The sequence below is a fragment of the Caretta caretta genome, chromosome 3 (assembly GCF_965140235.1).
Source record: "Caretta caretta isolate rCarCar2 chromosome 3, rCarCar1.hap1, whole genome shotgun sequence".
Lineage (NCBI taxonomy): Eukaryota > Metazoa > Chordata > Testudines > Cheloniidae > Caretta > Caretta caretta.
In genome coordinates this window covers 191,126,163-191,143,843 of record NC_134208.1, presented here as the reverse complement: position 1 = coordinate 191,143,843, position 17,681 = coordinate 191,126,163, and the positions used below count along the sequence as shown (strand labels likewise).

At 44.9% G+C, this 17,681-nt stretch overlaps 1 protein-coding gene and 1 long non-coding RNA gene across 7 annotated transcripts in view; one reads left to right on the top strand and one right to left on the bottom strand.

The window, feature by feature from the left end:
• LOC125633481 (uncharacterized) overlaps positions 1 to 17,681 on the bottom strand; it is a 266,677-nt gene that overhangs the window by 42,935 nt on the left and 206,061 nt on the right. The window lies entirely within an intron of this gene.
• Positions 1 to 17,681, top strand: part of PUS10 (pseudouridine synthase 10) — an 85,149-nt gene that overhangs the window by 32,018 nt on the left and 35,450 nt on the right. For 5 of the 6 annotated variants that reach the window (XM_075127202.1, XM_048842799.2, XM_048842800.2 and 2 more), the window contains one exon: positions 16,080 to 16,114. In XM_075127202.1, the coding sequence (XP_074983303.1) occupies positions 16,080 to 16,114 (35 nt within the window). Of the gene's footprint in view, positions 1 to 16,058; positions 16,115 to 17,681 lie in introns of all 6 variants that reach the window. The other variant, XM_075127204.1, reaches the window with a different exon arrangement.

The following is a 17,681-nucleotide window of genomic DNA, read 5'->3' as shown; positions in this document are numbered from 1 at the left end:
CGGTGCTCGTGCCTCGTACTCAATACCTGGCTATATGAGATGGTACCACCTTTGCCCCCCGCAGTTCCTTTTTACCATCCATGACTGGAGTCTGAGCTCTGTGTGGTTCTTAACATCACAATCTCTCACTATTTTAGTGTTTTTTCCTAGTTGTGCACAGTTAGCTAGCACCCTTAGTGTTAGATTTAGTGTTAGAGTTAGTTAAGTTTTTACCTGTTGATTCCCTGACCAGGGTTTAGACATTATCCATCCTGTGGCGAGTCAATCCCCACACTTGGTGCTTGCTGTGCTTGGGTGAGGCCCATGTCAAGGAATGGTGTTCAATCTGTAGATTGTTCATAAGATGGACTTGGGTGGCTAGGGATATTCACCTGAAACAGCACCTACTCGAACAGGTCATGTGGCCTGCTTCAGCACCGAGGCCCTTACAGGATCAGAGGTCGCCCTTGGGTTCTTAGAGTGCCACGTTTCAAGCTCTGAAGCTGGCATCTCTCCAAAGAGTTGGAGGAGCCATTCCCTGTCAAGTGCACTGAGGAAAAGTTTGTATGAGACCACTCCAGGCCTCATGGAGACTCTTCCTCCTCCATCTCCAGGAAGAGCGTGGACTGGCATGGCATTACTGCCCGCATATGCAATGGAGCAGGTCCTCCCAGCTGTTCCCCAGTACCACGCAGGAGTATGGGAGATCCCGTATTGTTGGCTTCGGTTCCAGCCCCAGAGCTTCTTCATCTCCATCCTCTGGTCTGAGAGACGGTCCTAGTGGCTTTGATGGGACCTCTGTTTGAGCCCCTGGTGTCTTATCCCTTTCCACTTTTGTGTCAGAAGACTGCGTTCCTGGTAGCGATAACATCTGTAAGGAGAGTCTGAGTTGCACAATTCTCCAAAGACAATGTAAATTTACGGCCACACCCCACATTTTTGTCTAAGGTGGTGTCAAGGTTCCTTCCCCACTCTGAACTCTAGGGTACAGATGTGGGGACCTGCATGAAAACCTCCTACGCTTACTTTTACCAGCTTAGGTTAAAACTTCCCCAAGGTACAAAATTATTTTACCCTTGGATTTCCACTGCCACCACCAAACTTTATCTGGGTTTACTGGGAAATGTAGTTTGGACACGTCTTTCCCCCCAAAATCCTCCCAACCCTTGCACCCCACTTCCTGGGGAAGGTTTGGTAAAAATCCTCACCAATTTGCATAGGTGACCACAGACCCAAACCTTTGGATCTTAGAACAATGAAAAAGTATTCAGTTTTCTTACAAGAAGACTTTTAATAGAAGTAAAGGAATCACCTCTGTAAAATCAGGATGGTAGATACCTTACAGGGTAATTAGATTCAAAACATAGAGAATCCCTCTAGGCAAAACCTTAAGTTACACAAAAGACACACAGACAGGAATATTCATTCTATTCAGCACAGCTATTTTCTCAGCCATTTAAAGAAATCATAATCTAACACATACCTAGCTAGATTACTTACTAAGTTATAAGACTCCATTCCTGTTCTGTTCCCGGCCAAAGCATCATACAGACAGACACAGACCCTTGTTTTTCTCCCTCCTCCCAGCTTTTGAAAGTATCTTGGCTCCTCATTGGTCATTTTGGTCAGGTGCCACCGAGGTTACCTTTAGCTTCTTAACCCTTTACAGGTAAGAGGATTTTTCCTCTGGCCAGGAGGGATTTTAAAGGGGTTTACCCTTCCCTTTATATTTATGACAGGTGGTTTCTCAGTTTCATTTGAACCAGGTGATATATTTACCTATGTTCTTTCCTAAGCTGCATTCATCTCTGGAGGAGCGGCATCTCCATATGTTAGATGTTGTCTGGCCTTCTACTTGGATATGACTAAACCGTTTCATGCTTTGCCTTGCCTGTTTGTTTCATATGCGAATTATATGAAGGGGCAAGAGGTCTCTTCACAAATGATCTCTACATGGATAACATCCTGTATCAAGACTGTATATGGAATAGCTTTGGCTACACCTCCTCAGTGAGTGTGAGCTCATTCTACGAGAGTGGAATCTACATCAATAGTGTTCTTCCGTGACATCTCCATATTTGGACATTTGCAGGGCTGCCATGTGGTCATCCATACATATGTTTATGAACCATTATGCCAGGGGTGGCCAACCTGATCCTGAGAAGGAGCCAGAATTTACCAATGTACATTGCCAAAGAGCCACAGTAATATGTCAGCAGCCCCCCATCAGTTCCCCACCCCACTCCCAGCGCCTCCCACTGGCAGCCCCGCCGATCAGTGCCTTCCCCTCCGTCGCAATCAGCTGTTTCGTGGCATGCAGGAGGCTCTGGGGAAGAGGGGGAGAAGCAAGGGCACTGCAGGCTCAGGGGAGGGGGCAGGAAGGGGTGCAGTGGGGGCGGGGCCTGTGGCAGAGCCAGGGGCTGAGCAGTGAGCACCCCCCGGCACATTGGAAAGTTGGCGCATGTAGCTCCAGCCCCGGGGTCGGTGCCTATACAAGGAGCCGCATATTAACTTCTGAAGAGCTGCATGTGGCTATGGAGCCACAGGTTGGCCACCCCTGATTATGCCATTACTGCATCATCCAGGTGAATGCTAGCTTGGGTAGAGCGGTCCTGCAGTCCTTTCTTAGATAGACTCTGAGCCCCACCTTCTAGAGTGGGTAGTGCTTGTGAGTCACCTAAGTGGAATACATGTCTGCATTTACTCAAAGAAATAAAAACGGTTACTTATCTGTATTGTTACTATTGTTCTTCAAGATGTGATGCAGAGGCATATTCCATGACCCATCCTCCATCCCCTCTGCATCTGAGTCCAGTCTCTGGGCATTCAGTGAGGGGGAGTTGAGCTGTGTTGCTGCTTATAGCTTGGGGAGGGGCTATGAGCACAAGGCGTGAGCACCACCTCCCATGGATACTGATAGGCAAAATTCTCTAGCTCTGGTGTGCTGGGCACACACACACCTAAGTGGAATACATGTCTGCATCTCATCTTGAAGAACAACAGTTACAGTAAATAATCTTTTTTTCCTGTGTTTCTGCCTCTTAGCATGTGCTCTCTCTGAGCTGCCTCCTCCTAGGCATCTGGATACCTGTCTCCCACTTAAGACCGCAAGTAATTCATGAGCGAGGGAAGATAGTTATTCGACCGCATGCAGGACCAATCCGGTGGGTGTGGTCAGAGGCTGTTTACTGGATTGGGTCTCATTCAAAATCTGGCCAGATGAGATAGAGGTGGGCAGAACCTAAGTTCCCTCGAAGCTGCGCGGCCACGCAATTGCCTATTAAGCCCTGCACAGGGGCTCTGGGCGGCGGCAGGGAAAGGTGTCCTTTCCATCTGGCCCCAGCACAGACCTGCTGAGGCTGGGGAAGAGGTGCCCCTCCCCGCCGGCCCCAGCGTGGACCTGCGGCAGCTGGGGGAGAGGTGCTCCTCCCTTCACCCCAACACAGACCTGTCCTGTACTTGCCGCGGCCCCAGTGCGGATTTGACACGGTGCCCCTCCCCTGGCCCCAACATGGACCTGCTCCAGACTTGCTGCGATCAGGGGAGAGGAGTCCTCTCTCCCTTCTGCAGCCCTGGGGCAGCCTGCACCCCAAACCCCTCATACCCAGCCTCACCCCAGGGCCCGCATCCTAACCCTCTGCCCCAGCCCTGAGCCCCCTCCCGCACCCTGAACCCTTCATCCCCAGCCCCATACCAGAGTCTTCACCCCTAACCAGAGCCCTCACCCGCTGCACCCAGCCCTGATCCCTGTCCTGCACCCCAAACCCCTCATCCCTGGCCCCACTCCAGAGCCCTCATCTCCCCCACCCCAACCCTCTGCCCCAGCCCTGAGGCCCCTCCCACACTCCGAACCTCTCGGCCCCACCCCTACCACATGAATTTTGTTATGTGCACCAATATGAAGGTGATGTGTCACACATCATTTCCATATTGGTGCACACAACAAAATTCATTCTGCACATGGACGTAAAAAATTAGAGGGAACACTGGGCAGCACCATCTTCATCTCCTCCTCCAGCTGTTTTGTGTGGAGCAAGGTAGGCGCCTAACTCATTCCTATGGGAAACACCGTAGGTACTTAAGCCATCTGACTTGAGATGGTAGGTTCTTGTTCGTGGACTGCTAAATTAATATAGGCTCCTCCCTGCAGCCAAGACATTGGTACCTATCTCTGAGAGAGAAGAGAGGCTTCGCAAACCCCCATCTAGGCGGCATTTCCCATTGGCTAGCTTAGGTGGCTCTCCACCTAGTGTGCTGGCTTTTGTGGATCCCATTCTGAGGTGCCTGTCTCTCCCCATGCATTGCCTAGGTGCTTAACTCAGGCTTTGTGGGTTGGAGCGTTGTTCCTCTGATTTTCTTGGCACCTAAAAATTAGGTGCTTTGACGATTAGTGTTGCAACACCTAAGTCCCTTTGTGGATCCCACCCATTCTGCCTACCTAAAATCTCTCTGCAACTCCAGTTGGCTATAGGATTCTTTTTCACTTCCCATTCTAAATGGCTGAGTTAGGGACAGTGTGTACTGGCCAACAGCTGCTGTACCTGGTAGACTAACACAAAAACAAATTGTCTTGTAATCTTGTTGGCTTGATTTCTTCCTCTGACCTTCTCATGGTCCTGTTATTATCCAAAAAGGAGATTAATCAACAAGCACTCTACAAGATGGCTGAACATGGGAGCACACTAGTATCCAAGCAGATTCTTTGGACATCTGTAAAATGTCAGGCACCTTGGCTAAGATTTCTGAAAAATGGATGCCTGCAGGTTGGCTCCTCAGTCCAAATTTAGACACTTAAATAAGGAGCCTGATTTTCAGAGGTGTGGTGTACCCCGTTATTCCCATTAACTCAGTCATTTCCCTCTCCCTCATCTGCTTTCCATGCTCCATTGCTGCTCACTCCAGTAATTGTCTTATTCCCATTGGGGTAAAAATAAAGTAATGGGCTGAACTGGAGGTTAAAATCACCACTGTTGCTGTTATGTCATCAGATCCCTGCATCGTCCACTAAAATATATTATTCAAAGAGCTACACACAGCGTGGCAGCTCTAGGTGAGCTGGGTTTGTCACGTAATTCAAAATGTTATTTAATGGCTCAACTATATAGAAGAGCAAGGAAATGATGCTGCTGTTTTTTTCTTACGGGTCCTTGCAATAATGCCTCAGTAGAGGGCATCATTGCATTGCAATTCTGTCTCAATGATGCTTTGACATTAGTTTAAGCAAGTAGAGTAATTGTTGCAAAGCAGATGGAAACAAGCTTGGCTGCAAATGGGAAAAAAATAGTTTGTACTCACATGGGTTCCCTTTGCTGACTTGAAGTGCTGCATGCTGTCTAGTCCCCAGTACACCAGGCTTACAGTCGGATGTGAGCTGGGGAGATTGAGCTGGCAAATCAAGAATTCAGACCAACAAATATGTATCTTTCCTTTTATGATGTTATAGTATTTTGTAAGTAATATTTCCATTAAAGATGATGTATTTTAGGATTATTTTATTTATATTGCATTAGCACGTATTATTCTGGAGAGCAGGAAATACCATAACATTGTCCATACCAGAATACTTTGTGCTGTAAAGATGCAATTCCTCTCTCAATTCTTCCTTCATACTTTACTACACAAGAACATAAACTGTTTTAGGATAGAAAGACACCTAGAGACATCCTCTCTTTTGTTAACCATTTGTGTGGCACATAATGTTTCCAACATGTAAAGACAACTGCTAAAGAAGTTTTCAGGTGCTGCCTTTTGATAATATACTAACTGTAATTAACCTCCATAGTGCTCATCCTGCCAAGGATAAAACACAGGACAAAGGCCCAAAATAAAGGACATAAAGCATTGCAACAAATTTGAAATTACATAGGATTAATATCTTTATATTAAAAAGTCTTCTCTACCCTCAGTTTCATGAATCAGCATTCCTGGTGCAAATAAATCTGGAGTAAGAGTGCCAGGGTTGTGTGGAACAAATATGTTTGAATAGGAAATGAATCACGCCGTTTCATAAGGGAGAAAGTTAAAGTATTAATTGCTGCTTGTGTAAAGAATTCTAGAGAAATTATTATCTGGCCCTCCTTTAGCTTAAGTTGTGATCCATCATCCTGGCACATGACATTCATGCAAATAGGCTTGTCATATCTGTAGTCATTACTCCCTACAGAACTGGGTGTACCGCATGGAATTTCCCTGCTTCATCTTTTTTCTAATAAAGTGGCTGTGACTGGCCACAGTATATCAAATCTGGCTCCCATGGTCCCTCAGACAGTATTAAAATAAAAATATTCATGTTGTAATCAATACAATAAACTTTTGGCTCCCTGTCATGTGCTCACGCCACACACCCTTGTCTCTCCATCTACCTGAATCTCTTCACTAGTGGTAGCTCTTAATTGGAACAGGCCAGCAGCAGAGAAGTTGGTAACTCCTAATTCTGGTGCAATTTATTTAAGGCTTTCACTTTTGAAGTCCAGGAGAGAAGATATGAAATTTGACTCATGGTAGCACTTAACATAGTTAACTCCCTGGGGAAACTTTCTTAGAAACCACTAGCTTGTAATTTTTTACATTTTCTCCCCTATTTTGGAGGTGCAACTACAATTATGTGAATGAACAAAACCCCAGAAATACTATCTCAAATGAGGATGTGCAAATGAGGGTGTGTAAATCTGTATCTGACAAGTGCTGCAGTCAAGAACGATATTCTGCAGTCAACATATTCTCTCATTCAAATGTATATTCTTCATTACTATTGTAGACTGTTTTAATTTATGATTTAACATGGGTCATTATGCAAACAATATTAAGATATACTTCATGTAGCTTGTGAGGTACTCTTAATCATATACTATATATGTACACACGGTATAATGAATCAGACAGTGTGTGTTCAGGTAAACAATATTCCATCAGTACAACTACATTTTTCTTCAGTACTGATATAGTGGGTGCATCGGTTAGTATATTGTGTATCTAACAAAGTCTTAAGCATTCTTATTCCCCACTCCAATATTTCTTGCATTGGTTTAAAGATCCCTATTTCTTGACAGGCCAAACTGTATGCTTGTTCTTTCAGAAAGGCTGAGGGTAGGCCTAATAAAGGATGTAAAGGGCCTATTAGATTATTGAGTCCAGCCACCACTGTGTGGGTGAAAGTGACCTATGAAATCATTCTTTCCATCACTGAGGGAAGGATTCAGGCTTGTGATACATCCAGGCTTGTGATACATCGTCTGGCAAATATTATACTGACATGACGCTTGATCTTAGCCAAAAGGCCAACCAGTTCTGACCATGTCCCTTTAAGTTTGATATACCTTCTCAAATCCCTTTATTAGATTTTTCATAGGGATTTTTTTCCAGTAGGGACTGGTTAGTTTATTTTACAAAGATTTTTTAAAAACACCATATCCAAATATTAAGTCAGGAGAGCCCAGGAGAGTGACGGGAATGAGACAGCTGCAGAACTGACTTTAGATTTTCCCCTTCCCAGCAGAATTTGTCAACAAAACTCTCATTGAGTTTGGTTGGAGCTATGCCCATGAAAGGACTACAAGATTGGACCTCCAGAATTTGTATTGTTATAGTGGATACTCTTAGGTTGAACAGCTCTTTGCTTAAATCCACTTTCTTCTCTTCCCCACTAACAAAAAAAAACAGAAGTATGGCTTATTAAAATTGACCACCAGATATTGTAGTAAGTCATTGGTAGCTTTTCTTTTTATATTTACTGCTTTCACAGTGATCCTCTGCAAACTTGGCATTGGGATGCACATGTACTGCAGGTTCTCTCAGATCTATACCATTTTCCAAAGATGGACTGACTTCCTGCTAGAAGCCTGGTCAGTAGAACTCAGTCTTTACAAGACTGTTTTTGGAGAGTCTTGTATCTTCTTGTGACTGTAGGCCTAATCCAAAAGCCCAGTGGAAAGATTCCAATTGATTTCACTGGGTTTTTGGATCAAGTCATTAGTGATGTGGTCATTTACCTGTAGTGTAGAAAATGGGATTCACTGTGAATGGGAGCATAGGCAAGATTGATGGTATAATGTGTTAAACAATTATTGCAATCTAATAATTGTTTAGTTTATCCAGTAGAAAGACATGTCAGGCCAATAAAGGAAGTGGAGTTCTAGGGGAATGCACCTTGAAGAGTGATCAGCTTATTTTACTGATGTTTAGGAAAGGCATGCTTTTAGAATTTTGAGAAGATTGTGGCATAAGCAGCTTTGTTCTGCTTTGAAGTCCTTCAGTTGATGTATCCCTTTCAGTCAGATTGTAGGCACATGTACTTTATAGATGCTCCACTGATTTCATTAGTGGTTGATCTTCTCTTAATGATGGAGAGTGGTCAAGTGCCCATGCTTATTCTTTTATCTCTCTTGTTGACCTTTCATACCATTGACTATGAGGTCATGCTGACTCTCCCTTGGACTGTGACTTCTTAGCTGGAAAACACAAGGTGGTGGTTTTGGATCATCTGCCCTGAGAAGTGACTCTCTGATCCAGGGAACGGCTAAATTATCCTAGTCAGTGTACGTGAGATTGATGGGGGAGGGGGCCTGGGACTGTTAGCAGCAGCATACAGATGCCGTGCAGCATGCTCTCATTTTGGGGAGAGATTACTTACTGCAGCTTCTCAGTAGGTGGGTACTTGTAGAGCAGCAGATCCTAGGATCCACAGATCTGTATGGAGCAACTGAAGAGGTTATGGTGAGCAGATAAAGGAGGGGTCCTACTCAAATCTTCCCAACATCTGCATGCCTCAACACTCAAGGTGCAGATCTGTGGGGAATAAGTGAAACATTTGTGTGAACCCTGAAATATTCTGTATAGCAAAGGGACCTGTGGCTTCTAACCAGCATCACTTGCTCCACTCCCCAGCCCTCTTCTATCTTGACCCCATCCCTGTCCCCCAAACCAGCAGTCTCAGCAGAAAGTATATGTGGTTTGACAAAAGGAGGCATGGCTTGGTGGGAGGAATAGGGTTTGGTGTCTGGCTAGGTATGTGGTTTATATCACATTTGTACACCTAGATGGGGCATTATTTGATTTTGTTTTAAATGTAATGTGTATATATAGAATTAGGTTTAATATTCTATCAATAAAATTTTAGATATATTTGATGATCTTTGGATGTTAAGTTTCTTGTGATTTGCATTTGACTTGGATAGTTTAGGTACACTTCTAATTACAATAGCAATAACAAGATTTAAAGTGTGTGCAGTCAATAGATGTAGCCTAAATTTCAAAAGTAACAAGACCTCAGCTGGGTATCCAACTTTATATTTAAAGGGATATGAGTTTTAGGGTATGTCTACACTATGAAATTAGGTCGAATTTATAGAAGTCGTTTTTTTAGAAATCGGTTTTATATATTCGAGTGTGTGTCCCCCCACAGAAAATGCTCTAAGTGCATTAAGTGCATTAACTCGGCGGAGCGCTTCCACAGTACCGAGGCAAGTGTCGACTTCCGGAGCGTTGCACTGTGGGTAGCTATCCCACAGTTCCCGCAGTCTCCGCTGCCCATTGGAATTCTGGGTTGAGATCCCAATGCCTGATGGGGCTAAAACATTGTCGCGGGTGGTTCTGGGTACATATCGTCAGCCCCCCGTTCCCTCCCTCCCCCCGTGAAAGCAAGGGCAGACAATCATTTCGCGCCTTTTTTCCTGAGTTACCTGTGCAGACGACATACCATGGCAAGCATGGAGCCAGCTCAGGTAACCGTCACCCTATGTCTCCTGGGTGCTGGCAGACGCGGTACGGCTTCGCTGCACAGTAGCAGCAACCCATTGCCTTCTGGCAGCAGACGGTGCAATACGATTGGTAGTCGTCCTCGTTGTGTCCGAGGTGCTCCTGGCCACGTTGGCTGGGAGCGCCTGGGCAGACATGGGCGCAGGGACTAAATTTGGAGTGACTTGACCAGGTCATTCTCTTTAGTCCTGCAGTCAGTCCTATTGAACCGTCTTATGGTGAGCGGGCAGGCGATACGGACTGCTAGCAGTCGTACTGTACCATCTTCTGCCAGGCAGGCAAGAGATGAGGATTGCTAGCAGTCGTATTGTACCATCTTATGCCAGGCAGGCAAGAGATGAAGATGGCTAGCAGTCGTACTGTACCATTTTCTGCCGAGCAGCCATGAGATGTGGATGGCATGCAGTCCTTCTGCACCGTCTGCTGCCAGCCAAAGATGTAAAAGATAGATGGAGTGGGTCAGAACAAGAAATAGACCAGATTTGTTTTGTACTCATTTGCCTCCTCCCCTGTCTAGATCACACTGCAGTCACTCACAGAGAAGGTGCAGCGAGGTAAATCTAGCCATGTATCAATCAGAGGCCAGGCTGACCCCCTTGTTCCAATAACAACGATAACTTAGGTTCACCATTTCTTATTGGAACCCTCCGTGCAGTCCTGCCTGAAATACTCCTTGATGTACAGGCACACCCTTTGTTGATTTTAGCTCCCTGAAGCCAACCCTGTAAGCCGTGTCGTCAGTCGCCCCTCCTTCCGTCAGAGCAACGGCAGACAATCGTTCCGCGCCTTTTTTCTGTGCGGACGCCATACCAAGGCAAGCATGGAGGCCGCTCAGCTCACTTTGGCAATTAGGAGCACATTAACCACCACACGCATTATCCAGCAGTATATGCAGCACCAGAACATGGCAACGCGATACCGGACGAGGAGGCAACGTCAGCGCGGTCCCATGAGTGATCAGGACATGGACACAGATTTCTCTGAAAGCATGGGCCCTGACAATGCATGCATCATGGAGCTAATGGGGCAGGTTCATGCTGTGGAACGCCGATTCTGGGCTCGGGAAACAAGCACAGACTGGTGGGACCGCATAGTGTTGCAGGTCTGGGACGATTCCCAGTGGCTGCAAAACTTTCGCATGCGTAGGGGCACTTTCATGGAACTTTGTGACTTGCTTTCCCCTGCCCTGAAGCGCATGAATACCAAGATGAGAGCAGCCCTCACAGTTGAGAAGCGAGTGGCGATAGCCCTGTGGAAGCTTGCAACGCCAGACAGCTACCGGTCAGTTGGGAATCAATTTGGAGTGGGCAAATCTACTGTTGGGGCTGCTGTGATGCAAGTAGCCCACGCAATCAAAGATCTGCTGATATCAAGGGTAGTGACCCTGGGAAATGTGCAGGTCATAGTGGATGGCTTTGCTGCAATGGGATTCCCTAACTGTGGTGGGGCTATAGACGGAACCCATATCCCTATCTTGGCACCGGAGCACCAAGCCGCCGAGTACATAAACCGCAAGGGCTACTTTTCGATAGTGCTGCAAGCTCTGGTGGATCACAAGGGACGTTTCACCAACATCAACGTGGGATGGCCGGGAAAGGTGCATGATGCTCGCATCTTCAGGAACTCTGGTCTGTTTCAAAAGCTGGAGGAAGGGACTTTATTCCGAGACCAGAAAATAACTGTTGGGGATGTTGAAATGCCTATATGTATCCTTGGGGACCCAGCCTACCCCTTAATGCCATGGCTCATGAAGCCGTACACAGGCAGCCTGGACAGTAGTCAGAAGCTGTTCAACTACAGGCTGAGCAAGTGCAGAATGGTGGTAGAATGTGCATTTGGACGTTTAAAGGCGCGCTGGCGCAGTTTACTGACTCGCTTAGACCTCAGCGAAACCAATATTCCCACTGTTATTACTGCTTGCTGTGTGCTCCACAATATCTGTGAGAGTAAGGGGGAGACGTTTATGGCGGGGTGGGAGGTTGAGGCAAATCGCCTAGCTGCTGGTTACGCGCAGCCAGACACCAGGGCGGTTAGAAGAGCACAGGAGGGCGCGGTACGCATCAGAGAAGCTTTGAAAACCAGTTTCATGACTGGCCAGGCTACGGTGTGAAAGTTCTGTTTGTTTCTCCTTGATGAAACCCCCCGCCCCTTGGTTCACTCTACTTCCCTGTAAGCTAACCACCCTCCCCTCCTCCCTTTAATCATTGCTTGCAGAGGCAATAAAGTCATTGCTGCTTCACAGTCATGCATTCGTTATTCATTCATCACACAAACAGGGAGATGACTACCAAGGTATCCCAGGAGGGGTGGTGGAGGAGGGAAGGAAAATGCCACACAGCACTTTAAGCACAGCACTTTAAAAGTTTACAACTTTAAAATTTATTGAATGCCAGCCTTCTTTTTTTTGGGCAATCCTCTGTGGTGGAGTGGCTGGTTGGCCGGAGGCCCCCCCACCGCGTTCTTGGGCGTCTGGGTGTGGAGGCTATGGAACTGGGGGAGGAGGGCGGTTGGTTACAGAGGGGCAGCAGTGGCAGTCTGTGCTCCAGCTGCCTTTGCTGCAGCTCAACCATACACTGGAGCATACTGGTTTGGTCCTGCAGCAGCCTCAGCATTGAATCCTGCCTCCTCTCATCACGCTGCCGCCACATTTGAGCTTCAGCCCTATCTTCAGCCCGCCACTTACTCTCTTCAGCCCTCCACCTCTCCTCCCGGTCATTTTGTGCTTTCCTGCACTCTGACATTATTTGCCTCCACGCATTCGTCTGTGCTCTGTCAGTGTGGGAGGACAGCATGAGCTCGGAGAACATTTCATCGCGAGTGCGTTTTTTTTTCTTTCTAAGCTTCACTAGCCTCTGGGAAGGAGAAGATCCTGTGATCATTGAAACACATGCAGCTGGTGGAGAAAAAAAAAGGGACAGCGGTATTTAAAAAGACACATTTTATAAAACAGTCGCTACACTCTTTCAGGGTAAACCTTGCTGTTAACATTACATACATAGCACATGTGCTTTCGTTACAAGGTCGCATTTTGCCTCCTCCCACCGCGTGACTACCCCCTCAACCTTCTTCCCTCCCTGTGGCTAACAGCGGGGAACATTTCTGTTTAGCCACAGGCAAACAGCCCAGCAGGAATGGGCTCCTCTGAGTGTCCCCTGAAGAAAAGCACTCTATTTCAACCAGGTGACCATGAATGATATCTCACTCTCCTGAGGATAACACAGAGAGATAAAGAACGGATTTTGGTTGAATGCCAGCAAACATACACTGCTTTGCTTTGTTCTACAGTGATTCCCGAGTACGTGTTACTGGCCTGGAGTGGTAAAGTGTCCTACCATGAAGGACGAAATAAGGCTGCCCTCCCCAGAAACCTTTTGCAAAGGCTTTAGGACTACATCTAGGAGAACCGCAAATGCCAGGGCAAAGTAATCCTTTCACATGCTTGCTTTTAAACCATGTATAGCATTTTAAAAGGTACACTCACCAGAGGTCCCTTCTCCGCCTGCTGGGTCCAGGAGGCAGCCTTGGGTGGGTTCGGGGGGTACTGGCTCCAGGTCTAGGGTGAGAAACAGTTCCTGGCTGTCGGGAAAACCGGTTTCTCCGCTTGCTTGATGTGAGCTATCTACAACCTCCTCCTCCTCCTCATCATTTTCTTTGTCCCCAAAACCTACTTCCGTATTGCCTCCATCTCCATTGAAGGAGTCAAACAACACGGCTGGGGTAGTGGTGGCTGAACCCCCTAAAATGGCATGCAGCTCATCATAGAAGCGGCATGTTTGGGGCTCTGACCCAGAGCGGCTGTTCGCCTCTCTGGTTTTCTGGTAGGCTTGCCTCAGCTCCTTCAGTTTCAAGCGGCTCTGCTTCGGGTCCCTGTTATGGCCTCTGTCCTTCATGCCCTGGGAGATTTTGACAAAGGTTTTGGCATTTCAAAAACTGGAACGGAGTTCTGATAGCACGGATTCCTCTCCCCAAACAGCAATCAGATCCCGTACCTCCCGTTCGGTCCATGCTGGAGCTCTTTTGCGATTCTGGGACTCCATCATGGTCACCTGTGCTGATGAGCTCTGCATGGTCACCTGCAGCTTGCCATGCTGGCCAAACAGGAAATGAGATTCAAAAGTTCGCGGTTCTTTTCCTGTCTACCTGGCCAGTGCATCTGAGTTGAGAGTGCTGTCCAGAGCGGTCAGAATGGAGCACTCTGGGATAGCTCCCGGAGGCCAATACCGTCGAATTGTGTCCACAGTACCCCAAATTCGAGCCGGCAACGTCGATTTAAGCGCTAATCCACTTGTCAGGGGTGGAGTAAGGAAATCGATTTTAAGAGCCCTTTAAGTCGAAATAAAGGGCTTCATTGTGTGGACGGGTGCAGGTTTAAATCGATTTAACGCTGCTAAATTCGACCTAAAGTCCTAGTGTAGACCAGGGCTCAGAGAACTAAATGCAATTCCATATTGGTTGCTTTTGAGTCCCCCCTAGTCTACTACTAGATAGATTTGGAATAAAGCTAAATAATACTAGCTTATTTTTAGTTCAATCAATCCCCTACCACCTATTCACTGACATCTACAGAATTTTTGTTCTATCTCTCTGGAAATGTTTGAAATGGAGAACTTCATTTTAACTCTTTATCCTAGAGCCAGCATGATCAGATGAGAAATCTAATTTGCTTTTCTCAAACTGAGAGGAGTGAGATAGTCATTCAGAAGCTTGTGTGTGTTCAGGATGTCAGAATTTTCAAATGAGATAAGCAAAAATTCATTATAGTCAGAGCTCCTGTTTTGTTTTTGGCCCCTCTTTCCCAGTTATTACTTCTGAAATGTCTTTGCAGACAGCATTTACAACAAAGTCATTTTTACTGGTCTTTTTGTTCAGATCAATAAATCCAAATTTCCCTTTATGGGCCAGTGTACCATAGCATTTAACCATAAGCAAAGCCTATACACACAAACCTACTTTATTCAATCAAGTTAAAGGCATTTTCTTCTTAGGCAGAGTTACAGCATCCTCATCACTTTACTAATTTTATTAGTTAGGATTTAACGGTTGAGGGCTTTATGCCCTTTTTGTTGCCCAGCTAACCTTGGGCTAGAAGATGATGGCACAGTATTAAGGGGTGAAAATTGAGGCTGCCAGAAACTCTCCACACTGAAAGTCTGCATAATCCTTCAGATTTTACTGCTCTTTGAGGTAAATGCAGACTTTTAATTTCGACAGAAGTGTCTGAAATCAGAGAAGGCTAGCCTCTTGCCCTGAATTATACAGCACACCAAAGTGTGCTAGGTTCTTTACAAAAGACATAGTGAAATTTCAGATACAACACAACAAGTGAGGAGGACAAAGTAGAGGCGTTTGGGATATCAGGAATAGGGTTAAGATATGCACACATTGGTGACAGATTATTTTGATAATCTAAAACGTTAGAGATAAGGATAAAAATTTTATTGACGTAATTATTGACTAGCTCAGGAAGTGTCATATGGGTTATTTAAAATAGCAGGGACAAAGAGCAAATGGAGGGGAATATCAAGGCATTTGAGAAACAATAGAAGGTTAGATTAATAGGAAAGCAAATGTTCATTTTCTAGTGTTTCTTCTTTTAATACCAGGCTGTTGTGAGCCACCTGGATTTTGGTTTTCATCCATTAGTTTTCCCACTGCCAGATTGTCCTGGAACATTATGTGCTCTGCATATTACTCAGTTGTCTAAAAATGCCTGCTTGACTGCCATAAAATCATTTGTTTCATTGTTATGAGGAAAAAAAAGATGTGCTCTCTTTTTTTAAGAAATATATTTTGAGTGAATGATTTGAGAAGTGTGTACAGTTTTCACACATACTTTATTTAAAAAATCAGGATAAAAGCTCAGAGCAGCATTTTTTAAAATTCCCCCAATAGCTTTCCAGTAGCCATAGTGAAAATTGATCCAACTAAAAAAAAAAAATTACGTTAGCTTCTGAGTGCCTGCCCTAGGGGAGGTAAGAGCTCTTTATTGGATATGTTTTTGGGACAGTAAGCAGGGGAGAGCTCATACTTAGATAACAGGGGACTACTCCTGCAAAGAGGGAATACTTTAAAAAAAATGGATAATCTTCTCTTTAAAAAAATCACCTGTGGGATTGAGGGTTTACTCCTGTCTTATTCTTTCAGTTCCAAAGCAAAATGAAAGTGTAGTTTAAACTCCTAATAAGTAGCTGGAAATTCTTGGCTTTGCAAATATTTGTTTCCCTTTTAGAACAAAGTGGTTTGTATTAACAGCACTGTCAGATAGTTTGATGATTGAATGTTGTTGAGGCTTGATTTCACTTGCATTTTTTTTTCTCTCCTTCCTGTGTGTGGCTGATGGCCCATAGCATGCTGCCTGGCTGCTGGTAAAAGAGGAAATGGGGTGAGTATGTTTTATAGCATTTATACTAGAGAGTACTGGATTTAGTGAATTAAGAGATACTTCTATAACTTTTTTCAGAGTAGGAGCAATGAGGAACTTTCTCTGAAATATTGGGCCTCTGATAGAGAAATTCATGACTAAATGATTAATACTGTATTTTTCATGTGTATGAAAACAAAGTGATTCTCCTCCCCCCCTTACTGACAGTGAACTCAAAATAAATATGAAGCCAGGGAGTAAATGATCTGACCTTGTAAACAAGGATATTCAGCTACTTCATTTGCTTTTATTCTTTGGCTGGGAAGCACCTTTCAGCATCCAGGTACTTGAGCAATAGAGCAAACAAGTAGTTGCCTTTATAAGTTTGATATGAAGGCTACTACTTAGCTGAATGCCAAGCACCTGAAAAGATTATAGTTTCAGCTTTGGAATGTGCACATCCTACATTTGCGCCTAAATTGGATGTTTCTTGTTCAGTATGTTCATTGTGACTGCAGCATCTCTAGGACAATGCTTCTGAGTTTGGGGTGTGGGCTATCCATTCAATGTAGTGTTTTGAAATTAATTTAGTGCTCATGAAAATTGCCAAAATGACATCACTGGAATCGGAAGTTCTCGGTCTGTCAAATAGATACAGTGATGGTACATTTATAATAGGATAACAGAGCCTTTGACAGATCAGTAGTGTCCAAACTGTTACTGTTAGCTAACGGTAAAGAGTCAATCGTTTGTTTGGTTCCCAGTAGACAGAAGCCGTGACCACAGTTGATTAGGCAGCTGAGGATTGAATGATCAGAGACTGAACTATCCTATCACTCTTAGAACTGTTCTTTCTAGAGAAGAGCAGAAACAGATTGGTGGGGCTGTGAAGGGAAGCATGCATAGTTGTCTGTACTATACCTGTTCTGTGACTAAATAGAACTAATTTCATCTCCAACCCCGTCATGCCAGTTCTTTTCATGAGCATTACATTCACTTTAAAAGAAGGAGCACAGCACAAGCGGTTTAAGCTTTCCTTCACAGCCTCACTACTATGGCTTAGGGCTTGTCTACATGGGGAGTTATTCCAGAATAGCTGTTCTTGATTAACTCCATATGTGGATGTTCTTATTCTGGAGTGTCTTCCATGTCCAAAATGGACTAAACTAATTCGGAATATGCACTCTTATTCCAGAATAAGAGCAACCACATGTGGAGTTAATCAAGAATAGCTATTCTGGAGCAACTCCCCATATAGACAGGCCCTTAAACTGCCAACCAAAGTACCAATAAATATAATGGTATTCTGTTTTAATAACATGAGGTAACTACAGACTGGACTAAGTCCATCAATTCATTTTATATCAGTCAATGAATTACCGTCAGATGGTAATGTCTTTGTCACTACTGACCTGGGTAGGGACAGGGTATAAAATGATCATCTAGGTTAAAAGTTCTGTATGTCTTAAGGAATCCAGGAGTCCTATATTTCTCAGCAATCGCACTTTTTGAAGTTAGAGTTGCATTTAGTGCACACTTAGTTTGAAGGTACACAATTTCATCTGTGTTTTTAATGATTCTTCCATTT